Raw genomic sequence first — 27,965 nt, forward strand, 5'->3', positions numbered from 1 at the left:
CTCATCCATAATATCTTCATTACTTACCAAATTGAGTTTAAAATAGCATCCCCTCTTCATGAGTCAGTGAGTGTTTGATGAAGAAATTTGTCGGATATCACATCCAGGAATATCTGGGCCCCACCATTATTACTAGCAATTCTTCTCCAATCTGTATCGGGGAAGTTAAAGTCTCCCACAATGACATAATTCCTGGTAGTAATTTTCTCTAACAAGAGTAAAGAGATCTTTAATCCATAACCAAATCTCACTTTGGGGATAGCTCATGACTCTACGGCAGCAAAAAGCTTTATCTTTTTCCCAAGTTACTTAAGTTGCACAAGTCTGCATTATTCCTTTAGTACAATACAAGCGGAATGAACAATACTACCCCTACGACCTTTGCTTCTACAGTTGCTAAACATGCATATTCTTCTAACACCTGTATTCAGCCTCATCATTTATTTCTCTGCAGCCATGTTTTCTCATGCTGATTTCATCCTACCTGAACCATTCAGCTGTGTCAAGACATTTTGGCCATGGATTTTTTTGACCCTGTTTGTTTCAAATGCAGGGGAGGAAAAGGACTGGTGTTTATTTTAAACACCACCCGTTTCTAATTGCCAACATGTATTTCTACACAAGACTGCCACACTACTTTATAACCATTAATGTTGCTCTAACTTCAGCGCTGGTTACCTTTCCTTCTCTTTCTGGACTAGATACACTTTTCCTCACGTTTTTCATCCTTCTCAAACAGACAACCAACATTTTTCTGTCACAGGCCAGTTCCTTTTCCTTCCAAGGGGACACCTGTAGAACAACTCTATTATATTCTTTAAGCAACTGTCTACAGCTTCATATGTATGCTCTTCTTAAGACTGCACCTGATCTTCAGTAAAATGATTCAGGCCTATCTTACTAAGTCTGAATCACTTCCATCACAAGCTCTGCTGGAAGGCAAACAACAATGCCACCTTTTCTTTGCTACTTTCCTACCATTTCCCACACATTCCAGCATCTGGTTATTTGTGACATTCAGGTCTTTTCAACTGCTATGACAGTTGCTTATCTTTTATTTATAGTATTAATCAAAAGTAGCAAAAAAAAGTAAACTTCAGGGAGGTTACCCCCTGCTCTAGTTTTGAAGGCCCCATGAATAGTTTGTTTTTCAGGCCAGCTATGAACTAAGCTGCAGCAATCACATCCCTCAGCCTCATTCCAGCATGCCCACCTGCAGAATACACATAGAATTACAGCCAAATCCAAGCAACACACATGGTCCCTGACATAAAATGTCTTTTCTCACAAGGACATATGCTGTAAAAACACTGCTGCCATCTTTCTGATGTGTCCTCCATCAAGTCCCTATAACCTTCCTGTGTCTCTCACAGCTTTGGTTTTTTTAAAGAGGTCAATCCCCTTCCAATTCTGAGCCTGCCATTTTTAACAGTCAATACTTACACTGCAGTAGAACTTTCAAATCCTCACTAGCACAGAGAATAGTGAAGAGATAAAGGTTTGGGATGAAAAACAGCAGATTTGGAAAAATATGCAAAGTGAATCATACCCATCCAAATTGTGATACACTGTCACTAGTTATTTGCTTATGGATTTGCAGTGTTTTACCACTTGTAAAACATGATGCAATACTTCTGTTCTCATTTTAAAAGACCAAAAAAACATAATTAAGGACCTCCTGTCTCAAATTTAAAAAGTAATTAAAAAAAATACATATAGGCTGTAATTTCTTACCTGTCACAGCTCCAAAGGCCAAAGACCCACTCATCTGCAGAGCCTGCTGTGCAGCTGGAGGAATCTGCAAACCAGTACCTGGAACAGAACACAGAGAGACCTTGGAACAAGTCTTTTCACTCAGTTAGGGATGCAGTAACAGAAGTATAAAAAAATCTTCCTTTTATCAACAGATAAAAAATACCATGCATTTAACAGTTTCATACGTTGATGCTAACATTCTGTGAAGTGTTTTAACTAAAATTCTACAAACTTTTTCACACACTTGTTATGCAGCACTGTACCTTCTGCAAGTCTTGCCATCAGCTGAAGGCGACCAGTCGTTCCCAAGTCAATTCCAGTCCGTTCCAACTCATCACTGTCCAAAAACGAGCTAGCACTGGAAGCATCAGTACGCTCAGTTACGTGGCCGACTTTCATTGGCCTCCCAGCCAGCTCAAATCCATTGAGTTGTTCCAGGGCCTTTTTGGCACATTCAGAGTCTGAGAACTGTAGATCGGAAAAACAAATTCAGAAATACTTGCCTAAAGGACTCAGCAACACTTCTAATTTATGTAATATCCACAGTTACGCAAATAGGAGAAACCCGGTAAGGTAACAGCAACAAGCTAATGCAAATGTGTTTGGTATTTTTCATTTAAACCAAACACATGCATACTTTGGCATTTACTTTCTCATATGTAGGTACTATACATTTAAATATATTGTTGAAGTTATAGCATCGAGGTACTGCAATCAATAGAAGTCATGGCTGTGGTTCTCCTTCAAGAGTGACACTCAATTTCCTTTGCAACCTTACAACTGCCATGGTATTTACTGGTTATTCCTAAGAGATGTTCTGCTTTATGCTGAGAAACATCAAAATAAAGATACAAGCATTTTATCATTTTTAAAACCATCAAGTATGAACTATATATTAAGTTTGGTTTCATTTGTGTCCACATGCCAGAGGTCCCAGCTGAGACATTTTTCCCCATGACAAATTATCTGGTCAGCCAAGAAACCCAAGATCACAAAATTGTGTGCCTGAGGGTAAAGAGGAAAGAGGTTTTCAACTAAAAGTTTCAGCCTCTAAAATTTTATTTCCCCTAACAAGCTCAAATTCAATTATTTTCAGCTATAAAAAACACCACTCTTTACTAGTGTCTTTGCCTGCAGAAGCCAGCATTTGCTTTTGCAGGAACTGAGTACAAACGAAATTATTCCCATCGAAACACATTTATTGCTCATGCCCACACCACCATCAGAAACAAAGAAAAAGCCCAGTGCTGCATCCTGCAACATGACACTTCAAAAATAAGCTATGTAGAGTTATCAAGTAGCAATTTAGTAGCTCCTATGCAGATGTAACAAATTTAGATTATGATCAGTTCATTATGTTTAGATTGCTACTATATAACCACACAGATACACAGGAAGATTCATAGTTACTCTCCTATGTGGGAAGGTTACACTCAGAAATTGTCTAAGAAACGTGGCAATTCTAGTCATACCGTAATGAATCCATATCCTTTCGAGCGTCCAGTTTCACTATCCATCATGAGCTGAATACTTTCAATCTAAAGACAAGAATAAAGCTATTTATTATCAGACATTTTGGAACAAACCCCAAGATACCCAGACTACAACACGAAAACAGCTCTGTGTCAAATACACACGTGAATGTGAAATTGTTACTATGATTTTTTTTTTTAATTAGTTTCACATTCCTTCCTTATTTCAAGGTACTTGGATATTAACACAGAAGCAGGTAAACATAAGGGTTTTGAGCTCATCTACAGGTAGAGGCTTGATCCTGATGCAGAATTCTAGCAGAATGAGCATGCAGACATGATCAGATTGTAACTGAAACACACTGATCATCGCACCTCATATGCTGAGAAGACTGTATTGCAAGCTAAGAAAAGCAGTATGCACGACTGACAAGGATCTTTAAGAAAAAGCTGTATATTTTAGTAATTATTGGTACACGGGAACTCCTAGAAGTTTACAGCTGCTGAATTTAAAACACATCTCTGAGTTATACATTAGCCATAAAGTAACACTGGAAGGACCCGAATACAGGGAATAAGAAGGAAAAATCTTCACAGGGCTCCATATAAGCCGCCTAAACTACCTTAATCCTACTGCCAGACCTTGATGGCAAAAAACAACCCCAAATCACCAGAAGTGAAGCCATGTGGATTAAAATTTAATCAATTGTAGCAATTGAGGGTTTTGCACAAGAGATTTAAAGGGATGTGCATACTGAGTCTGAATAAAGCATGTGAAAAGCATATAGTATGTGTATATGAGGCAGAGTTCATATCCAAAGACAGTAGGCAAAAACCTCCAACATTAACAGACTTTTTACCCATTAAGAAGCACGTTGAATATCTAATTTTTCCCCGACTTAAATGATACATACCCCAGTACTGTAGCACAGTAGGGCTAACATATTGTAACTCCACAGGAAACTTTAGGGTTTATCTGCTCACTTCCATAATTCTCTCTATATAATAATTTTATTATAATAAGCTGTATCCTGCTGCCCAATGCTCAGGAGTGAGAATGGGCCCAAGTCAGAGCTGTCTATAGGTACTGCTACTTCATGGTCTTAACATCAGCTAAAGCTGCAGCAAAGTCGTCAGAAACAGATGATAGACAGTACTCTTCTCAGAGACTTCAGCTCCAGTTCTGTGTTTCATGCTTTAACCCATGAAATGGGGCTCTCATTCACAATCCGGAAAGGGAAAGATACTACAAGTTGCCAGAGCAGGATACAACAAAGAGAATTTGTGTGGTTTCGGAGTATTTTTTCCCTTGTTCCCTAATTCCAGATATTCATTGAATTCTGAACTTTCTAAGACCTGCCATTCAAATTCACTGGACACCACCACAAATCCAAGTTTTCATCTGCTCTCCAATGCTACCTACATACCCCAAGGCCTGTGGATGCATAGGCACAGCAGTGCAAGAAAGAACTAAGTGTTTTGTGAGTATGAAGCTGAATTATTTCCAGAAACTGACAGTGCTCTACAACTAAGCTGGGTTTTTCAAATAAACTAACACAACATGCCAAATTAAAGTTTACCCTGCCAAATGGCTCGAAAATTCCTCGAAGCATATCTTCAGTTATGTTGAAGTGTAATGATCCTACATAGAGCCTCATAGGACCAGCACTGCCCTTCTGCAGGTTATTTGCCATTGCTGCTGCTCTGTTTTTCTCTGCCTGAGGAGAAAATAAAAATTCACCTTTGATTAGAAATAAAAAAACCCTAATATAAGAATATCTATCAGACCTAAACTAGAAGATTCAAACATACAGAAGCTGTTTCATGACATGCAGTCTATTCATCAGACTTGAACTGAAGAGCTACAAAAGCCAAGACCATGACCAAGTAGAGACAGATTCCAAAAGCCTTCCAATTCAACAACCTCATGCAGAATTCTGGTTTCTACCTAAGTAAATTATCTGGAAAGCATACACAATATAGCCTTCATTTTTGTAACATTGTTACTTTGAATCACTTGAATTTGACTGTTGTCTATGGGAAACAGAAGTCCATTATCACTCGCTTAAATAATCATCCTTGTTAAGGTTTTTCAAACATTCAGTGGTCAGCACATTTTCAAACATGACGTTTCTCATCAAGACACAAGAGGTATAACGCTGCATTAACAAAAATGTGGTTTACAATTCCTTACCTGTGATGCCTGTACTATAATAGGTACACCCAGGACTCTCTGTCCAGTCAGTCCTATTGCCAAGGGCACTGAACTAACATCAACAAATTCAACATAAGCAATTCCCTTTGAACGTCTGGAATTTCTGTCTGAAATCATCCGCACATCACGAACCTGAAAGGCAAGAACACAGACAGAAATACTTTTAGAGAAAAAGGAAAAAACCTAATCAGCTTATTTCTCAGACACATATTAATACGGACAATTATTTGCCAAGCCAACAGCTTTAACTCCACAGCGCATACACCCTTTTTAAACAAACATATCCCAGAGGCAAGCTAGCATTGAAACTGCTGTTGTGCTTTTGTATGTGACAGAGCTTGCAGCACTCTAATGCCTTACACAAGAAACTTATAGCTGATAGAACAAGTGAAGCTTTTCCAACTTAGAAGTTACATAAACTTTCAAATTACACTGACAGACCTAGCTGAAAAAAAATATGAAAAATGAAGTTGTTTGAGTCAGAATTCCATCAGCATGTTTTGCCTCACATCACATTAATAATGAACTACTGAGAAACTGTATTTTCGTGTTCAAAGCTTTTAATAATTAGTTCATTGCTAATCTCCCTTTGCACAGGTATAGGACATTCCAAAAAGCCACATGCTTGCAATTCTGAAAAATCATCTAATTTGTACTTAAGCTGTACTAGGACAGCTTGAGGCAGAATTCAGAATGATTTTAACTTCCCTATCAATTACCTTCCCTACGGTAGAGAAAAACTCTTCTAGGTCTCTTGGTCGAATTCTTGCAGCCAACTGCATGCAGAACACTGTTCGAGCATCCCTCTCCTCAGGGGTAAGATTATCAATAGGTTCTCTGGAAAGAGTAAAGCTCAGTTAAAAAAAATCAACTGAATTAAGAGAACTCATCTCTAGACCACACATGAAACACTAAATAATCAGTACTTCACAGTCTAATGGGAAAAAAACATTCCTGGTGTATCAAAAAAAAGGCAGAGTTAAGAACTGTAGGGAGTACCAAGTATTAACATGGTAAGTTATAAAATGATTGAATATCCTATTTCAACTGTGAGTACCAAACATTACTGGAAAATTCTATTTTAAGTGCAGAAGCATAAACTAAACAGAGGTACTATTTTGCTACTGTCTAGAACTGGTACCAGATACGCTATGAAGCTTATATGTCCTTTTCATCAAAAAGATAGAAGGACAAGAACGTAAAGGCAAACAGGGTGAACTAGCACAGACTGGCTGTCCAAATTCTCAGACAAGTAGTGTGAGCTAGGCTTTGCCAACACAAACCTTGCATTTACCCAGTCACTTTGGAGTCACTACAGCCAACGCCTAAAACATGACTGATATCCATGTAAACAGAACTCCCAGTCCTCATTTCATAGTTTCATTTTGTTAACCCATAAAGTATGAACAGTGAACTACTTTGAACCTTGATACATTAAGAACTAGAATAATTTTATTTCAATACTGAACTATTAGCTGAAATTAGATGCTCCACTTCTAATGTATTAAAGCTTCAAATCTAAACAGATCTAACTTCTACTCAAGTACAAGTTATACAAGAAGTAGCATGGTGGATGGATTGAGCTTTCAGCCATGCAGTTTGTATTTTTATTAAAATAATCGCATAGATACTAATCACTGAGAAAACACAGTAAAAATTTAAACCGAATTATCTCAGTAAGAGCTTGTCAGTCATTGAAAAACAAAAAGATTAGTTAAATTTAACTGCATTAATGTAAGAGAATAATCTCATTAGCAGGTATCTAAATCCCATTCCCTTAAATGAGAAGCCTAAGAATGGATAAGCAGCTCCTAGATTGCAAAGGCCTATAGCTTCTCAACAAATGACATGAATAAATACTGGACAGGAAAAAAAAGCATTCGTACTTCCCCATTCCATACTCTAGATTACTAAGTGCACTCTAACAGAAAAGCAAATTTAAATCTCAATTAATGGGGAAAAGATTGAGAATACAGAAACACAAAAAACAAACAAATTGAGACTGGTTTTGCAAACTGACATTATTTCCAACCTTTTATGACATGGGGAGAAAGCAACATATTATCAATGCTCTTCTCTCACTGGCTTTCTCAATGAATTCCAGCATCTCTTATGAACATAAACTGGAGAGCAAGTAGTCATACATTATTCCACCATCACTCTTCCAGCTCCAACTGTACAAAACCAAACAAACTCAAACATATATATATATACATATATATAGTCATACCTAACAGGGCTTTTGTCTTTTCTGAAAGGACTTTTGCTTCTGGAGCGACGTCTGCTAAAAAGAAAGATCAACAAGATTAGAAGAAAACCTTCCAATATACCACCCCTGGTTCTAAACAAAACCTATTAATGATGCAATGAAAAACAGAAAAGTCAAAAACCTTAATTTGATGCTGTGAGGCAGACCAATCTTCCCTCTGATGGCACTGTTGAATTTTGGACCAGAACTATGGCAGAAGAAAAGACAAGACACCTGAGTACTTGAATTCAAGATAGTCTGTCTGTACTCACACTACACTGCAAGTGCTCACCCACCCTTGCCTCTGAACTTGTCAGCATTTCCATTAGCAGCACCCACAGCATGCACAAGATTATCAATTGGTTATCAATACAGGCAGCACTTCAGATCATAAAGCAGAGAGCATAAGATCCCCTCTCACTTTCACCTATATCACAAAAGTCCAGAATATGCAGGATTCTTTATGAGCCATTCAGCCATGGCACATTTGTATGTGCAAACTATTCTGAGCTACAACTACTGTTATAACCATTTTCACCTGTTTTTTTTGTCCACATGCAAGTTCTACATACTGATGACTGCAAAGCATAGCATTCATGGCCTGAAACTCAGCCTGAGAGCTGTATGCCAAGTGGCACTGGAAGGATAACTTGCTTGAGTATAACATTTTAAAATCAAAAGTTCCATGAAATTTAAGGGGCAAGAGCAAACCAAAGTAGCTCCATGCAGACACCTGCAAGGGATTCACTAATGTTGCCTCGGCTCTCACCACCAAAGTGCTGCAAACATGTAAATGAAGCTTCCTTAAAATTCCTAATGGCCATCAAACCACAGAAGCAGTGAACACAGCTGTCAGCTGTAAACAGACATGTAACCACAAAAGGAATCCAATCTCTTGACTGAATCTAATTTAATTCTCCAGGCATCATAAGAGTCTGTTCAAACAAACTAATCTGCCCTTTGTTTCCATGTTAAGGACAGTCCTCTTGCTAGTTAGTTCATGGGGCACCCAGGAACAGACTCTGACATGAGCAGTAAGATTCATCCTGCGTGCTCTCCCTGACTTTGATGTCCTGGTAGAGAGTTGTTCAAAAGGCAAAGAACAACACCTGGTCACATTCTTCCTGTATCTCCACCAAACGCAGAGGCACTGCTGCACAGACTGAATGCTGTGCACTGGGCTTTGGCTTTCCATCTGTACACAATTGATTCTTTCTGCTGTGGCTACAAATTGATGTGAAACACCCTGAAAGACACGGCAGGCTGAAGACATTAAGTAGTCTTTCACTAAATCCATTTAGCCACGCAATTTGTCTGAAAAACGTCTTCTTGCTCCTCAGTGGAGCAGTAATGCTTATAGTTAAACTCAGCATCCACCGTAAGGAGGAGGATGCCCATTTTTTAAACATGTCATGACACAGGTGGAAGTAGTGGGCCAAGATCCAAAACCGTGCTGGCCAGGTTAAAGCAAGGAAAATATGGCCCTGTACAACACTGGAAAAAAAAATAAAGAAAAAAGACCATTTAGAAACTAGTTATTAAGAGAAGGTAACTACTTATTAAGAGAAAATAAGACACAGAACACAGACACATGTCAAGATGAGCTCAGTATTGGTCAAAACCAGACTTTTTTTTGCCTAGGATAAATTAGTCCATTTCCTGCTCAAGTCCAGACAAATTATTGCTAGGAATGGCCTTTCAGGGTCTTCAGTATCTATGGGACAACTGCCAAAAACTGCATCTGGAAATGCTGATACTCATATCAGAGGCTACCTTCTTATCAGACGTGGGATTACCTTGCACCTTCACATCTGAAACATGGTGCTCTTCATTTAAATTCAAATGCAGCCAGACAAACCAAGTACAGTGATTCCAGAATACTAACATGCAGACCAACTAAACAATAATAAATAATTAAGATCATAAGTTTTGGAAGAAATGGTGAAAGAAATATTTTAAGTATTTGTCTAAACCTAATGAATAACAAAACCAAAACACAAACAACTGAGAAGTAACAGTTTTCAAATACATGCATAAAGTGGGGTGGGGGGGAAGGAAAAAGGAAAAAAGGGTAAGGAAAATCCACAACCCCCCACAACCCCAAAAATCTTCATTTTCACTCCTGACTAGTACTGTCTTATTTACAGAACTCCATGGGAGCAACATTAGGAAACCCCAGACCATTGGAACAGACCAAGCAGAAAGCTGCCTAAGGCCAAGTGAGAGTCCAAGTTACCTTCTCAAAATGTCTTTTCAACAGAATTCTCCCTGTGTTTTTTCTAAGCAGACTTGCTTGTAAAGCTGTAGATCTCAAGTAAAGTTTCTTCTTTGCTTCTACTGTCTCTACAATTGTTGCCCAGTTCCTGCTAACCTGTACAGAAGCACCACGTCACAAGCCATTAATCTGTACGTCTAGGAGTCACCTTTGTAAGCCAAAATCCTGTGCGCAGCCACATCACACACTTCCACAAAACCTATGTGATGCCACATAGGCCCAACAATGGTAAGGTCAGAAGACAGCCAGCAAATTATCAGCTTTTACCTGCTCATTCATATTCAATACTCTGACAAAACAATGCCAACCAAGGCAAACCAAGTCCAGGAAAATCAGAAGGAGCTTTCAGTCATCAGTGTAATAAACACGTTTTCCTAAAGGCTTTGTCTAAATTCTTGGTTTCAGAATAGAAACAGGATGATCTAAGTGACTTGTACTGTATGTTAGCAGCAGCTGGGATTTGCCTGACAGATGTCTAAGCAGGACTAGTCAGTCAAGTTCTTCCTCCTAAGAGACCTAATGATACACTATAACACTTAAGGGACAGCATATGAGAAAATAACATGAGAAAAAAAAATCCCTGTGAACACTAAGCAATGCAAGCCAATCACCTAATTTTAATCTAATTTTAAAAAATTAAAGTATTTAACCACAATTACAAGCCTACAGTGATAAACTTGAAGTTTTCAGGTTCTCAGTAACACTCACTCTTCCTGTTCCTTCAAAACTACCTATACTAAACATTTTTCTCACTACTGCTGAGATGCCTCATAATTGCTCCGAGCATCAAAACCATCTCAGCTTGAAAATGTGCCTTTATAAAGCTCATGAGGAAGACCACTAGTTAAAAAATAAAAAAAATAAAAAAAATAGGAGCTATAAAGCAATTTGATCTGGATGCTGCAGTCAGCTACAACCTGTCAGCAGTAACTCCAACCTAGAACCACTGGAATAGCCCCACAAGGAGAGATTCCAGAAGTAAATTCTCCAGCCAGAAAGAATACTCTGGCAGTCACTTTTGAAACACTGAGCTTATAGCACTGATACAGAGGTGACTTCTTCAAATAAAAGCTCAGTATTGGTAAACCCAAAGGCGGCTGGTGGTGTGGGAAGTTTTATCTCCAAAATTTTTGTCCCTCTGAAATTCAGCACCTATTGTAGAGATTTAAAGGTGGGTCTCTGCATTTTAAGAGCCAGGAACAAGAACTCTTCACAATTGCATCTTCTGAGGTCCTCTTTCACAAATTTAGAGCTCAAAACTACAATTCTGGAATCACATTAGCATGTTTATAATTTTAACAGGACTATTCATCATCTACAACTGAATTACAGCAACTGCTTGCTGACTGCCAGCAGTCAACACCAAAGCTTCTGGGACACATGTGCCTGCCCCTACACTAGTCTTCCACAAAACATCTAAACACACTACAATTCTGCTTGGTTAAATGAAAGCAAGGATTTGGCAACTGAAGCAGCGAACAAGCTATGAAATGAATAAGCACAACTGTGTATCCTCAGAGCATACTACATTATCCCTGCTTCTTGTAACACCGAGGAATCCCCAAAACAGCTGTGGGAGAGTGTCAGGAGAGCAAAGACCCCTTGCAACTACTTACCTTTCTGGCATAACATAGTGCATTAGAACAGGCGTGGGTTATTGTAGTAATATCAATACTCTCAACCTCTACTTGCAGAAATTATTTTGGAAGACCAGAACACTGGAACTCCCTAAATTTCTCCAGGTGAAAGACCTTCTCACCCAGTGACAGGAATAAAACCTCCAACACAGCACAAAGAATGCAGCAACTCCCAACTACAAGATGAGACAAAGGATATCCTTTCCACATAACACTGCACTGGAGGGAAGGAGACCAGCAGGCTCCATATACAGAAGGCTGAAGCTTTTGATCAAGGGCCTCTGTACCTTGAGCCACAACAGTGGCACTGGCACAACCCAACTAGCTACAGTAATCTTACAGGTGCCAAAGAGTTGTAGGAAAACAACTCTGCACTGCTGTAAACTTTACAACGAAAGCCTAGAGCAAGCAGTGTACAGAGGCTCTGATACTCAAGACAAAGGAAAAGCAGGGCTGATATTTTATGATCCCCACACACACGGGACTGATGATACACAGCATGCCACCGCACCTTAGAGGACTCGGAAACTGCAGTAGGCTTTCATTACGAAAATGTGAACATTCGGGTGACTTAGCAGAGATTCTGAGACCTCAGAAAGTTTTGTTTGTAGTCCAAGAGTACAAAAAGCCCCAAGAAAAACATTCATGTGCATAAAATTGCACAAGCCTACAATTTACCAGAAGGTAAACACTGTCTGCTCAAACATCTTGAGAGATTTCTCTATCATGGATGGCATTACATGTCATGATTAAAAAAATCCTTTTCAAATGCCTTCATTTTACATGATCTTGCACTCCAAGATTTGACAACAGTTGAGATAAGACCCCGACAACAGCAAAGAGCAGCCTCAGGTAATCAATGACAGTCAAGCATACAGCCCACTTCTCACTGTGTTTCTGCAGAAAGAGGCAATGGGAAGCAAAGGGAAGAGCAGCAGTACAAGCCATCAGAAATTATACTGATGAAAAAACATTTTTTGAGAATTGATTTACAAGTGCCTGGAACTACCTATTGCTGAAGTTCTAGCAAACTAAATATCTGAGAGGAACAAAAGAATTCTTGTCAGCCTCTAAATAAGTCCGAGAAAAAAGCAGGGCAAACATGTAACACATAGGCATTGCTAAGACAAGATGCTCCCAGTTTAGATGCATAAACATGGAATATGTTTGTGTGAACTCCCATTTATGGAGTTAATGCTCAAGAACAGCAAGACAGTAAAAATCTTCAGTGATAAAAAAAAAAAAAGGGGGGGGGAGGTATGAGCCTGTAACCAAATTAGCAGACTACTATTAATTTTTTGACAGTTAAGCCATCAAGTTCATATACTTAAGATCGTTAGGACATGGAGAGAATTTGGTTGTTATACTGATTCTGTGATAAACTTTGTTTTCCACTCAGCTGTACACCTTCCTTCATTTGTTTTCCCATCTCCACGTTTGGCTAAGAATGAAAACTAGAAGAGGAAAGTTACTGTCCCCTCTTTTTCACTCTTTTTTAATTGACATTCTTCAAACTTAACCTCTCAGCTTCTTCTCTATGATAATTATTGACCAATTTAGAAAGCAGAGAGTGAAACTTTAACCTTCCACATTATAACACTGAAGCAGCCCACATGCAACTCTGAAGAAATAACCTACTAGGGACTTCTATAGCGGCCTCTGAATCTGCGATCTCTACTCCTGGACCGGCTGCGTCTGCGTTCTTTGCTTCTGCTCCGTTTCCTTTCCCGGCTTCTGCTCTTTTTCCGTTCCCGATCTCGGCTCCGTTTGCGTTCCTTACTTCTGCTCCTCTTTCTGTCATGGCTTCGACTTCGGCTCTTGCTCTTTTTTCTCCTGACAAAGAAAAGCGTACCTTCAGTTACACACATAGGTCGGTGTTATTCACCCCACATTCCAAGTTCCACATGAAGTACTTCAACTGCTATGTACTAGTTCTAACACAGAAAAGAGGTTTTTAGTCCTTTTGCTCTTCTGATAGCATTCTCTAGCAATTAAAAATTTTTAAACAAATATATGCAGTTGGAGACTTCATGTGGCACTCAAATATACTTTAAACACTGCATCATGACTCTAAGAATAAATTATATAGTAAAATAAAACAAAACAACAAAAATAGAAAGGAAGAGGCAAGTCTAAGGGAAAGGAATGTTGTTTCCTCTTAATACTCCCTGCCAAACGTCTTTAACATGCTGTTTAAGAGTTTTGCTTCCTACTTGTTACTCCTACTCATAAACCACTTGCTTCTTTTTCAAGTCTATGGCTGTTAAACATTTGGGGCAAACTGCAGATTTTAGTAACTTTACCAGTTTACTTAGAAAACTGAATCTTCTAAAACCTGCATGTCAATTATACCTCATATTTGAAACACAGCGAGCAACTGTTGTGTTATTTCATTTGGATTGTTCACAACCTTCTTCCTCCATCTCAGCCCTCAGACCACCAAAGTTTACCATCTCCTAGCTTCTAAAATATATCTGTATGTATACACAAGACACTTGTTAAACAGATGCTCAAGCCATTACTTCAGACAGCCAAATAATAAACTTTGCTGCTAAACTTTTGAAGTTGGAAATATCCTTTGTCATTGATTTTTTCCTCTTCCTCCTTCTGGGCCTTCTGATTGCATATATCATCCTTTTTCAACGTGGTCACTCACACTCTTAAAAACTCTTTTAAAAGGGCATCTGAATTACAAAAAGCTCGTCCCTTTGGAGTTTCTATGGCCATGTATAAACTAAGACTTCTTGTCAGTTTCATTTTCTGAAGTAAAAAAATCTCTCACCTGCGACATCTGAGCCTAAGTACTAATAGCTTTTGCTCTCCAATCACCACCTAGGAAGGCCCATTCAAACTATCTTAGTATTTATCTCTAAAGAAAAACATTTTGCAATTACGTTTTAAACACCAGAATATTTCCTTTTTTTTTTCTTATCTGCCATAGTCCATTAGTTTCTTTAATATTTTCGTATGGACAGAGAGGCTGCTGCATCAAAACCTGATATTCAGAAGCTTCACAATTCTGATAGTTCTCTATTTCTGGGTGGTGTCATCAGCATCACTTAACCACACTTCCTGATGTAAGGCAGTATGTGATGGCTAGGTACACACTGTCCCTTCTCCTCTAGGATCCTTAATTTACCAACGTTTCCCCAAGATAAAACCCGAAAACACTCACTACTAAAATAGCTCTGAAAAACACTCCCTGGACCTCACTATACTGGCCAGTACCAGTAACTAATAAATGCAGCCACTCTTCACCAATGACAGCAGCTATTCCCTATCCAACAGAGAAAACCTGCTTTACAGGCACAGACTCCCAGCAGTCCAGATCCATGGACTTCCATCTAGCCTTCAAATCACGACTGAGCTGCACCCTACAGTACAGACATCTAATAAAAATGCAGACCCTTAATTCGTCCAATCAATAAAATAGACATTTAAGTATGATTTGACAATTACTGAAAGCTCCACATTGGTTTTTTTTAAGTTGCTGATGTTTGCTGTGGTTTTTCCTGAGTTTAAATCTTCCTTCAGTATTTGCCCAACTGAAGTAGACGAATATCATTTGCACACAACTGGATTGTTTTAAAGCAAAGCAGGAAGATTGCAAACCCTACATACACCTTTGTCTTCAGCAACAGAGTACACTGTCACACATCACAAACAGAATAGTTCTTTAAAGATTATGGGGAACAAGAACTGTACCAAAATGTATTTCTAGGGCTTAAAATATTGATAGCAGCTGCTTTTGATGGGGTTTTAGAGGTCTAAGTATTTAGCGTGAAAATTATTTTCACAGTATGATTTAGAACACAAGTAAAAGGTATAATCAATTTTAAATAATTTGATTCCAGCCTCAGTCTGACCTTGAAAAGGGATTTATCATTTCCCAAATATTTATAGACCTGAGAAGAAACTTCCTTTGGAGTCCTTCAGCATGTCATCTGTATGATTTCAGAAGGTGATGACAGCATACATGCTTACTTCAGTGCATTCATACACATAGCTAACTTGTTAGTGTCGAGTCAAACTAGCAATTTCGTAATTGCTCTTTTTACATCAATTACCTCTTGGCCAAATGATGCTTGTATGGTAAGAAATTTATTTTACAGACTTAAAAACCTCTTGGATATCAGCACGTGTTTCCACCCTGGAATTATGCTTGCTGAACAGGTGGACTTAAGAGTTTTTTTAAAAACTGGTATTACAAATGTTTAAGTTTTCAAAGGGTAGAGATGCAGAGAATAGAACAAAGCGATTCAACATCATAAATCGTTTCAAGAAAGCACTGATGTCTTCAACCGCTTTCAACTGCTCCAAAACACAATTCTACCAAAGAAAATTTAAAATACAAAATCCACTGCACAGCTAAAGTAACAAAATTTTAAATATGCTGAACATACCAAATCTGTATTTTTGTCTGATGCTACATGAATGTTTCCACAATTTTGATTACATCAGTTGCAAAGGGTATTAATTACATTTGTAAACAGAAGAAAATTTCCAAATTGCTGCAACTGCAAACATTAAGCTTTTTCAAATTATCTCCTTAAATACTACTGACATGGATTCACAAGTCCACGAAAATCAGCAGCCTCTACCCAAATGTAGAGAGCTGAGAAAACACTTACTTCTTGCTGCGTTCTTCATGGCCATTGGCACTGCTCAATTTGTTCTCATCCTAAGCAGGGTTGATAGAAGAACATCGTGAGGACGAAGCGGAAATATTTCAAGTAGTCAAAGGGTAATGGGAATAGGAATAAGAAAATAAAAAACAAAAATTTTAATACTAAATTACTTGTTTACAGTTTAATGTGGAAAGCTTTAGAAAATTTAGGTAGGCATGTTTAACCACTTTGCTGCTTAAATTTAAGTCATACAATTACAAAATACAAGACTTACATCATTTAAAAGTGTGTATTAAATTGTAGATACTTCCTTACATGGTTTAGAGAGCAAGTTATCCTGTAGAATTCAGCACTCAAGTGGCTAAATGTTATTTCTATAAAATTTAAGAGGAAGTCTGAGGTGTTTGCGAGCCCCTCTGATTAGTACCAAGGCTATATCTCTGCCTAAGCCCCGTGGCTACACTAGCAGCCAGCCACTATGGATTTCCTGTGACCGATGCCATTCCCGAGATCTTCACTCATTTTCGATGAAGGGTTGTAAGAGCTTGATGTCACCTCTGTCACACATCTCGCCCTGAAGCAAACAGGGATTCACACTGCTTTAGTAACGTCGACTCCCAAGAAAGCCATCAATAATCCACCAGTCCAGCCTAAACATTCCCTATTTCCATACCTGTTTACATGGAAAATATCCATGTTAAGCCAGGACACAAGAATTTTAAAACAACAGTTCACAAATTTCTCTTCAAGATGTAAACATAACTGCTAGATATTACATAAACTAAACATACCACTTAAAACTTACAAATGCTCATCCAAAATTCATGACACGGTTGTAATAAACACTGTGGAACAGACTAACAATACCTGCTATATAACTTAAATACTGGCTTTACAGTTTAATCACATTGGTTACATCAAAAGTACAATTCCTAGGCGACTTAAACTTATACACATTTCTTTCAAAATCAGTGCTAAAGCATGCAGTCTGTTAACACTTCACCACCATCTGGTGGAAAACAAAAAAAGACAGTAGTCATTTGCTGCTGGTTTAACTCAAAGACATCACTAAACTAATTGATAAAAAATTCACAGAAAAAATGACATTTCCTAATTAAACAACTAGGACAGAAGAATAAAAGAGCTTATTTTAGAATGACACCGCAGACTGTGATACTGTCTTTTACTTGCTAAGAACATTCTATTCAGGGATCCAAGAATTTCTGTAAATTCCTTCACTCAGCAATTGATTTTCATCTGCCCTGTTGAAAGATTAACCGCCAGCAGCCTTCTGCATTAAAAGCAAGTCCCATTCTTCTTGCACTGAGCAGACAGTTCAAATATTTACTTGCCATGGGACTAGTGAAAAGGTTATTCTTGGAACCCTGCTGTTTTCCCAAACCACTGCATTCACCTTGTTGCTATACCAAACTAGACTTCACAATTTTAGAGGAAAGGTTTTAGGATTTTGGTTTCTGGGGTTTGTTTTGGTTTTTGTTTTGGCTTTGTTTAGTTGGTTTTTGGGTGGAATGCTTTTGTTTTGATTGTGTTTGGTGGTTTTGTTTTTAACCTAGGGGACCACGGTACAGCGATACGTCACTCAATTACTACCTTATGATTGACAGTTCACACTGGAATCAAAGGTGAATTCATGGGAGTAGAGGTGAGATATCGTTAGGCAAGTCTACAAAGAGAGATAGATGGGCATTTATTCATCACGCTGAAGTGAAACTACTGCACAATATAATTACATTAACAGTATATATTAACTTGAAAGTTACATGTAATGTATGTCCAATAAGATAAATCATGAGGGCTCCAGGGATGTTAGTTTACAGTTCAGCAGTAGTTTCATGAATAATGCTAAATTAAGGAAAACAGGACCTCACTGGCATATTCTTTCTCACCTTCTTGTAAGGAGCTTCAAGCATTGCTTCAATATCAATATCATCAGCCATTTTTCAGGACACCTGAAAGAAGAAAATTCCACCTGAGTTGGAAAACACCCTTGCACTTTATATCCAAAAGCTTTTGCTTAAGAGGTCATCACTGCATTGGCTCAAATTCACGAAACCATGCTTTGGTAGGTACTTCCAACAAAAACTGGAATGAAGTTTTAACCAGCGAGATGATAACGAATGTGTGCCAAGTAATTACAGCTGCAAACAACAGAACATGATTAAACACCATCAGCCAGAAGAAACCCCAGAGGTATTCCATCAATTTCTTTCAAAACAAAGAGCATGGCGTATTTATGACAGAAACACAGCTCTGGTGGCCATCTTGAGTAGTGCTAGAGCTTCACCAAAGGACAATGAACAATCAGGCAAACCTGTTAACAGCTCCTAGCCTTTACCACCATCATTTACCCATCTCAGCACGTGGACACCATGGTGCTTCACGAAATGTAGCCTCCTGCATAACAGGGGTCACAGAAACAGTTTTGATTCCCGCACTGAGAGCTACTAATGCATACACAAAGTCCATCCAGTCCAGAACTTCAGGTCTCAAAACAAAAAGATCCACCACACCAGGTAACACTTGACACCACAGACATTTTAATTTTAGGTTCAGCTGCTGCTCTTATTTCTCGATTTCAATCCCTTAATATAATTTTATGTTCACTATACTCTGAATCACTTTGACACTCCTCTCCCTATCCAGATATGCTATTAAACACCTCTCAAGAGTCTTGGCATTAAACTTAAGATACTCAATTTACTCAAATCTCTTAGTGAAGTTTCTCTTTTTCATTCTTAAGCTCAAGAATGGCCAGTCCTCTAGAGCCAAGTCTGACAACCCAACACTGAATTGTGTGTACACAATAAAATGGACTTTAATTATACAGGTAGTTCTTGCACCTTGTCTAAAGGCACTGCTGCAGAACTGTGCTGTCTCAAGACTTGAGCAGAATAATGAAAATGCTCCAACACATCAAGATCCTTTACACTGGTCACTTAAAATGTCATAATTGAGAATGCTTTACCAGAGCTGTAGCACATCTAACCTTGGCCTAGGGATACATTCTGGAATAAAACCCTCAAGCAGGATCACAATACTGGAAGTTCACACTTAATTACTTAACTGAGGCACACTAATCTCATTTTCAAATTATTACCTTCTGGGCTATAGTGCTATCTCTTACAGATCTGATCATCCTTGATTTAAGTGTAATGGCTCAATTTTACTTTTTACTACAGTATTTATATTCAGCTTTTCAAGCCATCTACATACATGCACGTGATTAAACTCACAGCTGTTCTACCAGTACATAGTATAAATAGTACATCACTACAATTAAAGGCCATGAAAAAGGCAAACCCAGAATTCTACAAAAAAATTTCCACCGGTGACAACTCCCACTCAAATTTACATTTACAGATGTGTCATTTAGCTGGCATATCCAGCTACATTTGTGGAGCAATTCTTCCTGAAGAGAAGTGGTCAGGATAGGGACCATCAAATCCTGAAGGGCATGGTAAAGTGCAGAGGGATTGACTATTACTGCGTTCACCCAAATAAGTGAATGAACTATCAGCCAGTGGATTCAGAACAATGGTCCTTATTCACAAAACATATAGCCACTAAATTCACTGTTGAAGGGCACTGTGGATCTTAAAGAAAAAGAAGCACATGCATTGTTAAAAAACAAAAAGTTTAAAGAAAAAGGTTTTCATTAAACAAAGGCATGCCGCGTGACCCTGAAGCACACAGAGAGAACTGTCAATGTGTCACTGTGCTGTTCATTCTTTTCTGGGCATTTACTGCTGGCCACCATCACTGACAATCTCCTGAGCTTCATGGACCTTTGGCCTCACCCCAGCAATCTGTACCCTTTGTACTCTTTACAAAACATTTCCACTGGGACAATACCATGTTATCAGAATACCTTCTCTCTATGTGTAAAACAGTCCTGTTATCAGCCTGCAGTGCATAGATGTAATGCAATAATGATGCTACATATAACGTTGAAACGTTGGAAGTATTCTTTTTAAAAACCACAAATGAAAGCCTAGTAATTTCAAATTACTAGGAAGTCCTGACAGATTTTCAAGTACCTTTCACTAAACGCCGACGTTCCAAATAATTTTCCTAAAAGCCTTTCAGCTTTCTCAAAAAAGCTACGTGTGACTAACTTATTTGTACAGAGAAAAAAAAAATAAATAAAACCACCCAAACAAGCAAGCAAAAAACACCAAAAAAAACCCCATCCCAAACCATCAAAACAAAAGTGGAATGAACCACACTTGAAACTTTGTGGATCTACAGAAAACGTAAGAGGACAGGAAATGTACTGCAACTGAGCTAGTCACTATTCTGAAAGAAAACACTCTCTTTGTGCTCTACCACATAAAAGGAATTTTTAAGACTCTCGTTTTCAACATTATTTTTTTTAGAAATCCAATTAATTCGATACGTTTTGCATGTACTGTCCTAGAAAAGCATCAGGAAACTTTACAGAGGACTCTGACGCCTCAGAGGGAAAACTCGCCTCTCAGCAGGCTCCATACAACTACCGCCAGGTCCCCAGCCAGAATTCCCCCACGTCCTGACACGATCGAGCGGAGCGAATTCGGTTTCCCAGGAACAGTGATGCCCAGCGCTGCCTGCCCCGCCGTGGCTGCCCTCCCACCTCGCTCCTTCCAAAGGCCTTCACTCCCCACCCGCCCGCGGTGACCGGCGCTCCCCCAAGTCGGTCCGCCCCGTCTCCCAGCGCTAACAGCCCCGCAGCCGCTCCCGCCCGGTCCTTCCGCACAGCGCCATCAAGGGAAGAGGACGGGGGGGGCAAGACCGGGGGGAGCCGGGGCGGGGCAGCGCCATGCCGGGGGCAGCCGGGTCTGCCCGCGACGTGGCCACAGGAACAACCGAACCGCACAGGGCCGCACCGCGGGGCGGGGATCGTCGGGCGCTCTGGCCTCAGTAAAGCGCAGAACGGCCTCACGGGAAGGGCCGAGGCGGCCATGGCGACGGGAGGGGCGCAGCACCCCGCGGACCAGGCTGCCACTCGCTGAGCGGCGGGGCCCATGGCCCACCCGCAGTTACCTGCGCCGCGGGCAGTGCGATCCTCGCTAGGGCCCCGAGGTCCGGCAGCGGCGGCTCCGGCGTCACTGCGCTGGCGGTGGGGAATGGGCCCGAAGGCTCAAGCACCTTCTCCAGGTGTCTGAATCTTAAATGAACGGCGGCGCTCAGGCAGCCCTGGGGAGCGGGCGGCGAGGGGCAGCGCGGCCGTGAGTTGATCTCGGTGCCGGTCCGGCCCCCTCTATGGCTCCGCGGCTGCTCCCGAAATGGCGCCCGGCCGCTCGCGGCTCCGCGTACGGCACGGGGGTACCCAGCGCACCGCCCAGGGGCTCTCGCGAGACGCACAGCCAAACAAGCCGCTGCACGCCAGGTTCTCCGCCTCTCGCGAGATATCGCGCCCGGAAGCAGCGGTTCAAATGCTCGCGAGAGTTGGATAGACAGGTGGCCTTGTCACGCGCCTTTGAGCTCTCGCGAGGGCTTGGCTCCCCCGCCTAATGCCCGGCGGGAGGGGCCGAGTCCCGGGAGGGGGCGAACCTGAGGCCGCTGGGGTGGGGCTGCTGCTGCGGCGCAGGGTCTGCGGGCTTGAGGGACTCCGATGCGTTCGCAGCACCTCTTTTTTCCCTGGCTCTGGAAGATTCTTGTCATAGGCACTTGCTTTCCAGCAAACTAAAGTGGATTAGGTTATGGAGTGGACAGGACTGTGAAATTACTGTGTTCCTTTATCAGAGATTGTGCTGATGTGACAATTTAATAAGGTCTGTGGTTTGATCTTCCGTTTGGCTGAGGGCTTGATGTGGTTCAGTCGGATTAACAATGTCTGAAGGTGTTCAGCCATATACTTCTGCCAGAAATTACACCTCCCTTCATGGTCTAGCAGTGTTTTGCAGAATTTTTAGCCACTTCAGTACCAAGTCAGACAATCTGTCAGTGACCTGCCCTTCTGGTGCAGCTTTTGGCCCAAGCCATTGCAGGTTGCTGGAGCCTTGAATCTGAAAGTTTAGCTCAGAAGGGAAATAGTGTTTTGTGGAAAAGGCCCCTCTTGTCTCATTAACAGTGCTTTGTTTCCCTCATAGCTCACAGAATGGCTCATTTGTATTTAAATTTAATAATATGTAGTAAGTTTAGGGCAATTGTTCAAGGTAGGACAGATAACATTAAGTGGATTTTCTGGTGGAATCAGCATGAAATAAATTGTTGCTGGAGAATTTTAGGGTTTTGTTGTTGTTGTTGTACTACAAATCTGAAACAATATAGAGAAATTCTAAACAAACTTTGCCTCCTGAAATGATAATTTTTCTGAAAATCACAGGCTACTGTCTCATTTAATGTCATTTCTAACAAAGTTCCTGAAATGTTGATAGCAGGAAATAATCCTGGGGCCCTTGCCCAGAGTGTCCAAGTCTTTCTAAGATAAAGTGGTCAACTAGTAGAGTTTGGAACATTTAGGAAAAATTACCTGTTTAAAATTAAAAACAAAGCATGTGTAAAATAGGGTTATTTCCAACCTAATAATCTCTGTACAGTTTGGTTGTAAATAAAATTACTAGTCTTCTCACAGGCAAAACAAGGTTTATTGTATTTGTTCCCATGCACTGCTCTGGCTGCCTGCCCCTTACCCCTCAGCTTCCAGTCAGCCACCAGGTCTGATCTAACACCTCCGTGTTCCTTGTTCCCCCACACCTTGTGGTTGTGACTGAAATATATGCATAGGCTAGTGTTGGTGGATTTATCTAAGGCGTTTCTCTGTGATCATTTGCCTGTGGAGCCAGGCTCTGGAAGTAGTACACAGACATGGGTTTTTTGTCTACTCCACTTGACTGCTGCTCAGGCAGTGTGGGAGAAAGGATGCACCCCGACACTTAGAGTACTCACAGAAAGGGCGAGGGTGGCTAATGAGGGGTCTGGAGTAGCAAATAGCTGCACGAGCTGCGTGTCCAACGCTGCTGTCAGCCTCGGCGTATGGCAGCAATACCCTGGCCTGTCGGTTGTCGACGTTCAGCTCCGCAGGGCTGCTGGTGTGGTCACTACGCACTCTGCTGGATTCACCTTTGGAGCTGAGGTGAAGCTCTCAGTAACATACTTCCTAAAAAAAAATTTTCTTGTTTGTGGGATGGCTTGATCTAGAGGAGAGACTGGCCCTGAAGTACTGGGGCATAATGCAAACTGATGTTCCTTCCTCTACATCTGGCTGTGTACGTGTGCCAGGGCGTTCGCATAAGGCACCAGGGTTGACGGTGGGAGTTTTCTTGTGTTACCCGCGCTGCGAGGGGTAGGACGGATGGCGCAGAATTAACAACTAAAAGGTAAGTACGCAAACAAAACAAAAAGTGTATGCTTTCCCACACCGGGAGTTGAACCCGGGCCGCCTGGGTGAAAACCAGGAATCCTAACCGCTAGACCATGTGGGATTGCATAGTAAATGGCTCGGCCTGCAGCAACTGCTTCCTGCTTTGTTTCGTTTCCGCACCATTTCCTGCCTGCCTTGCCTGCTGCGCTGCCTATCTGCATTGACCACTGCTCCTCGCCCCTTGCCCGCTTCTCGTTCCCCCTGCCCCCGCCCAATGCTCATTGCCCTCTGTCCGCTGCCCACCGCCTACCGCTCGTTTCCCCTGCTCGCTGCCCACCGCTCCTTGCCCCCTGCCCACCGCTCCTTGCCCCCTGCCCACCGTTCACTGCTCGCTGACCTTTTCCCGCACCAGGGTCAGAGTGGGGTGAGGCGTGCAGGGCCGCCCCCTCACTTAGTTAAAATATGAGGTTGGAGGTTGACAAAACCGGAGAAGTAGGAATTGACTAATGGGAAGATGAACAAATGAAGTCCGGCCAAAAAGGCACAGAAACTTGGTAACAGCCACCAACGTGCTCCGAAACAAATTTGAGCAATCACAAAAGCAGGCAGAACAACTGCACTATCCAGTTTTGACTGAGAACAACCGTATCAGACACTGGTACAAGGCAGGTAACAGGTGGCACACTGCAGTAGCTGGCCGCAGAGGTACAAGAAGAACCGACTACTGAGCATGTGGAGGGGTAATGCTGGATGTTGAAGAAACTTCAGAATCAATGTGCCTGAACCTTTTTAATCTTCCAAGATGTAATACTGAACCCCTGTGTGTGGAAAATTCACACTTAAATAGGCAAAGGAGAGAATTAGAACTATTGTAATGGAGTGTAAAACCGGTGGTGGTGACAGTGGTGTGTTTAGGAGGTCAGAGTGGCTACCAAGGCAGAAAACATCGTTATGAAATGTCTCCAATTACCCCCATATCAAGTGGGTAAATGTCACATCAGCGTATCATGTAGTTGCTACATTAAGATACCACAAAGACTTGATTTTTGGAGCAGCTGGTTGGAGAACATAAAAGAAGCAACAGGGTTTAATGCTGAGTTGCGGGAGGGGCTATTAGAACAGTCCTGCATAACAGCGAGTACAATGCATTCAATCTGGTGGCACTGAAAGAATATCAACAAAGAAATTCCTCCCTCAAGAGGTTATTAAAAAATTAATAAACCAAAAGGATAACATGGTTGTAAGAAGCACAGAGATTCTAAAATTACCCAGAACAGTTTTATCACCACAAAGAAAAAGCTATGGCTACAAAGCATCATAAAAAAGGCTAAGGAAATATTGAATCAAAGATAAAATACCCTTCAAAATGTGAAGGTGGTGTAGACCACATCCATATGCCAGCAGATAAAATCCTGAATAGGTTATAAACTATCAAATTAATCTGACGAAAACTACACAAGGTAGATTTGAGCAAATTCTGTTTCCTCACACGGATCCCAGCTGCAGCCCACTGAGCTGCATGAAGTTGCTAAAGACACAGGCAAGGACTGGCTGACAGCCATAGGACCCAGGTTTTTTGGCACACAATGATCTTAGTCCATCTCTGACATGAGGGGGCAATTTGCTCCCCAAGGACTTGACACTGCTGGTGGAGAGATTTGCGTTTCTTCCATGTATCAACCTGCTTGTCCTCAGCTTCCCTTCTAGTTTTAGTACTGGATGAATATCTTTCTCCTTCCAGAAGGCCTGGTGGGATGTCAATGTGAGCAGCAGTGCCACCCCTCCACCCTTGCTTGCTTAGGAATTGCATGTGAGGGAAGAGCAAAGGTTTTCCTTTGTCAACCATCCCTGAAGATTGGGACCTGGGGGAGACAGAACTTTGGCTTCATTTCAACTGGCCATGCTCATGCTATTATCTCACCTGCCTGTGAAGCTGTTCTCAGGGCCCCAAGAGCACTAACTAGCCCTTAGGCTAGCCTCACTTAGGGCTTGCACCCCAGCCCTGCCCAGGAGCCTCAATTCAGGTCAGCCCCAGATGCTCAGTCCCCATCTGAGCTGTGCTGAGGCGTGCTTGTCTCCAGTGCTCTCACCAATGTGCCCATGGCTGTGCCCAGCCCTGAGTCTATCTGACCCTGACCTGCAGCCTGCCTGACCTAACCTCAGCTCTGCCTTGTTACTACAGATCTGTATGGGCTGGGTCTGTCCCTGGTCACCATCATTGGCTTCATGCTGATCCCAACCTGGAGACTGACTTTCCAGGTTGACCTCAGACCCACCTCCTGCCTATGAGCTGCCCATGAGACAGCCCCACCATGCTGGGGCTAACCATGGCCTCTTGCAGATGTGCTGTTCTGGGGGACTACCTACAGTTGCATGGGGTGGTCCCCTGAGACATGCTCTGGTGTAATCCCAAGTGTTTTCTCTCTCCTCTAACAGCAGCTGTTCACAAAGAGCAGCCTCAGAGGTACATGGACAGAGATGCACAAGTTCAAGCTGTCAGCACACAGCCTGAGTGCACAGCACTCAAATTAAAATATAAGAACCTGTTCATTGAGTTGATCTGCTTAGTAGATCTCCAAGATGTTTAAAAAACTAGCAAAGACCAGCTTTTAGAGGGGTTTGCCTAAAGCTGAATACCTGCATGCTGAGAGCAACCCAGCTTGCCTGACAAAGTCAGTGCAGTACAGGGGGACATTGAGCATTGCAATGCTGGCAATAACAGGTTTGGAAACTTCACTTCCCTCTGCAGTTACGTGGTAGAGCAAAGATTTTGCTACTGTTCCCACTGAGTTCAGCAGGAACATGGCTGGTCCCCAAACCCTTGACTGTAAGAGAAAGGATAGCAGATAAAGAGTTATAACCCATTTCTAGTGCTCATTATAGGACTTCTGTTTTCATTATGCATTAGTAAGCAGGCAGTGTGCAGGCAGAGCTCAAGACAATGCCTGAGAACAAAAGAGACTGAATTTCAAAAAATGAAATCTGTTTTATTTTATTGAAAATAAAATAAGTAAGAAATAACAATGTTTCAGTTGAGGACACCTAAAAACAAGAAAATGGAAGAATTTTTTCGTGTTAGTTAAGAAGAACAGGAATAATGGGATGAAGCCAAGAAAACTTAGGCAAAACACCCTGGTGGGATTTCAGACAGATGTCTGAATGGTCACCCCAAGAGACAACAAGGCCAAAAATAAATACCTCCAGAAATGCCTCTGCACTGGTCAGAAATAGTGAAAATTATCTCACAAATCCCCATCTTTCTTTATGTCATGAGACCTGAATGTGAGATCTTCCTTCAAGCTTACTCATAGAAATGGGGATTCAATTAGTTTGTCAAGGCTTGTGAGAAAAAATCATCAGACTGTAGGATTAACTTGAGGAGTTACAGGTTCTGCCTGTGGCCAAACAATAAACTCAGTTCTTGCCAAGTACCTACAATATTACATTGTGTGGCACAAACATCAGCCACAGCAAAGCCAGATGGGCAAGCAGCACGTGCAGCCCAGTGGGAGAGCAAGCAGGGAGGTACAGGGACTCTGTCTCTACAGCTCATGCTGCTGTTTGGGTGCACTGCAAGTACTAGCTCAGTCTTGTGTCATAAGCCCTGGCCACAAGCCTCTCAGCAATCTCCTCTGCTCTGGGCAGATGTACCCCAGCTCAAGGCTGCTGGTGGGGAAACAGTTTCATAATTTCCAGAGTATAACATCTCCTGTAGGGCAGAGAGCACTATTGCCCAGCTCGACCAGTAAATCCTTAGCAGACATATATTTGAGAGCAGCAGAGCTTACCAGAAACAGAGAAGTATGGGAGGCTGTGATACAGTAGACAGAAGACCTTTGGGAACCTGTAATTGATTTGGTGTCAGGAACAGAAGTACCTTATTTTGAGGTGTTTTCATCCCATGCAAATTTTAAAGTAAGGCAACCAAACCTCTGCTGGGGCGATTTTCCTTACCTTCACTGCTAGCAGCCTCCGAGTTTGGCTCATAGAAAGTCACCTGGGAGCATGGACCCCCCTGTGTCTTGTTTAGCTTTGGGACAAGGACTACCCTGGACAGCAGAGTCGATCTGGTTCACAAGGGACATCCCACCTCCACCTTCCTCCCCTGTTCTTCTCCTAGCCCATCCTGGTGTATGGCTACCCTCCTCATTCTCATCCCAGTGTTGCAAGATCACCCATCAGGCCAATACAGGTTCCTAACTGTCAAAATACCACTCACTTTTGTTCCATGCCAGTTTAATGAGCTGATGGGGTTCACCCAAGCTCGGATGAACACCAGAATCAGGACTCAGAGCAACAAGAGAAGCAGGACTTTTTGCATGGGGGGGTCCTTGGCTCAGTTCAGCCATTTCACCCACTGCACCCTTCTTTCCCATCCAAGGGCATGTTGGCGTTGCATCTAATGCCCTTCCCCTCTTGGCAGCTCTCC

General features: G+C 41.5%; 1 protein-coding gene and 1 non-coding gene across 10 annotated transcripts in view; both read right to left on the reverse strand.

Annotated features, from left to right (window-relative positions):
* Positions 1-21,502, reverse strand: part of RBM39 (RNA binding motif protein 39) — a 30,822-nt gene extending 9,320 nt beyond the window's left edge. The window contains exons 1-13 of one of the 9 annotated variants that reach the window (XR_015807301.1): positions 21,274-21,502; positions 18,138-18,200; positions 16,234-16,283; positions 13,241-13,435; positions 7,833-7,898; positions 7,673-7,723; positions 6,162-6,279; positions 5,422-5,574; positions 4,808-4,945; positions 3,228-3,293; positions 2,019-2,223; positions 1,735-1,812; positions 28-208 (exon numbers count right to left, since the gene is read on the reverse strand). Coding sequence is in view for 6 of the 9 variants with exons in the window: in XM_014886207.2 (XP_014741693.1) it covers positions 1,735-1,812; positions 2,019-2,223; positions 3,228-3,293; positions 4,808-4,945; positions 5,422-5,574; positions 6,162-6,279; positions 7,673-7,726; positions 7,833-7,898; positions 13,241-13,435; positions 16,234-16,283; positions 18,138-18,188 (1,174 nt within the window). In the remaining 3 variants the exon portion in view is untranslated. Of the gene's footprint in view, positions 1-27; positions 209-1,734; positions 1,813-2,018; positions 2,224-3,227; positions 3,294-4,807; positions 4,946-5,421; positions 5,575-6,161; positions 6,280-7,672; positions 7,727-7,832; positions 7,899-13,240; positions 13,436-16,229; positions 16,284-18,137; positions 18,201-21,273 lie in introns of those variants that run through there. The other 8 variants (XR_015807302.1, XR_015807300.1, XM_014886208.2 and 5 more) reach the window with 8 other exon arrangements.
* A 2,083-nt stretch (positions 21,503-23,585) lies between these two features.
* On the reverse strand, positions 23,586-23,657 carry TRNAE-UUC (transfer RNA glutamic acid (anticodon UUC)). The gene has a single exon. It is a non-coding gene; the product is annotated as a tRNA-Glu (tRNA).
* Positions 23,658-27,965: the final 4,308 nt, after the last annotated feature.

This window comes from Sturnus vulgaris, chromosome 17, assembly GCF_052056855.1.
Source record: "Sturnus vulgaris isolate bStuVul1 chromosome 17, bStuVul1.hap1, whole genome shotgun sequence".
NCBI classification, from domain to species: Eukaryota; Metazoa; Chordata; class Aves; order Passeriformes; family Sturnidae; genus Sturnus; species Sturnus vulgaris.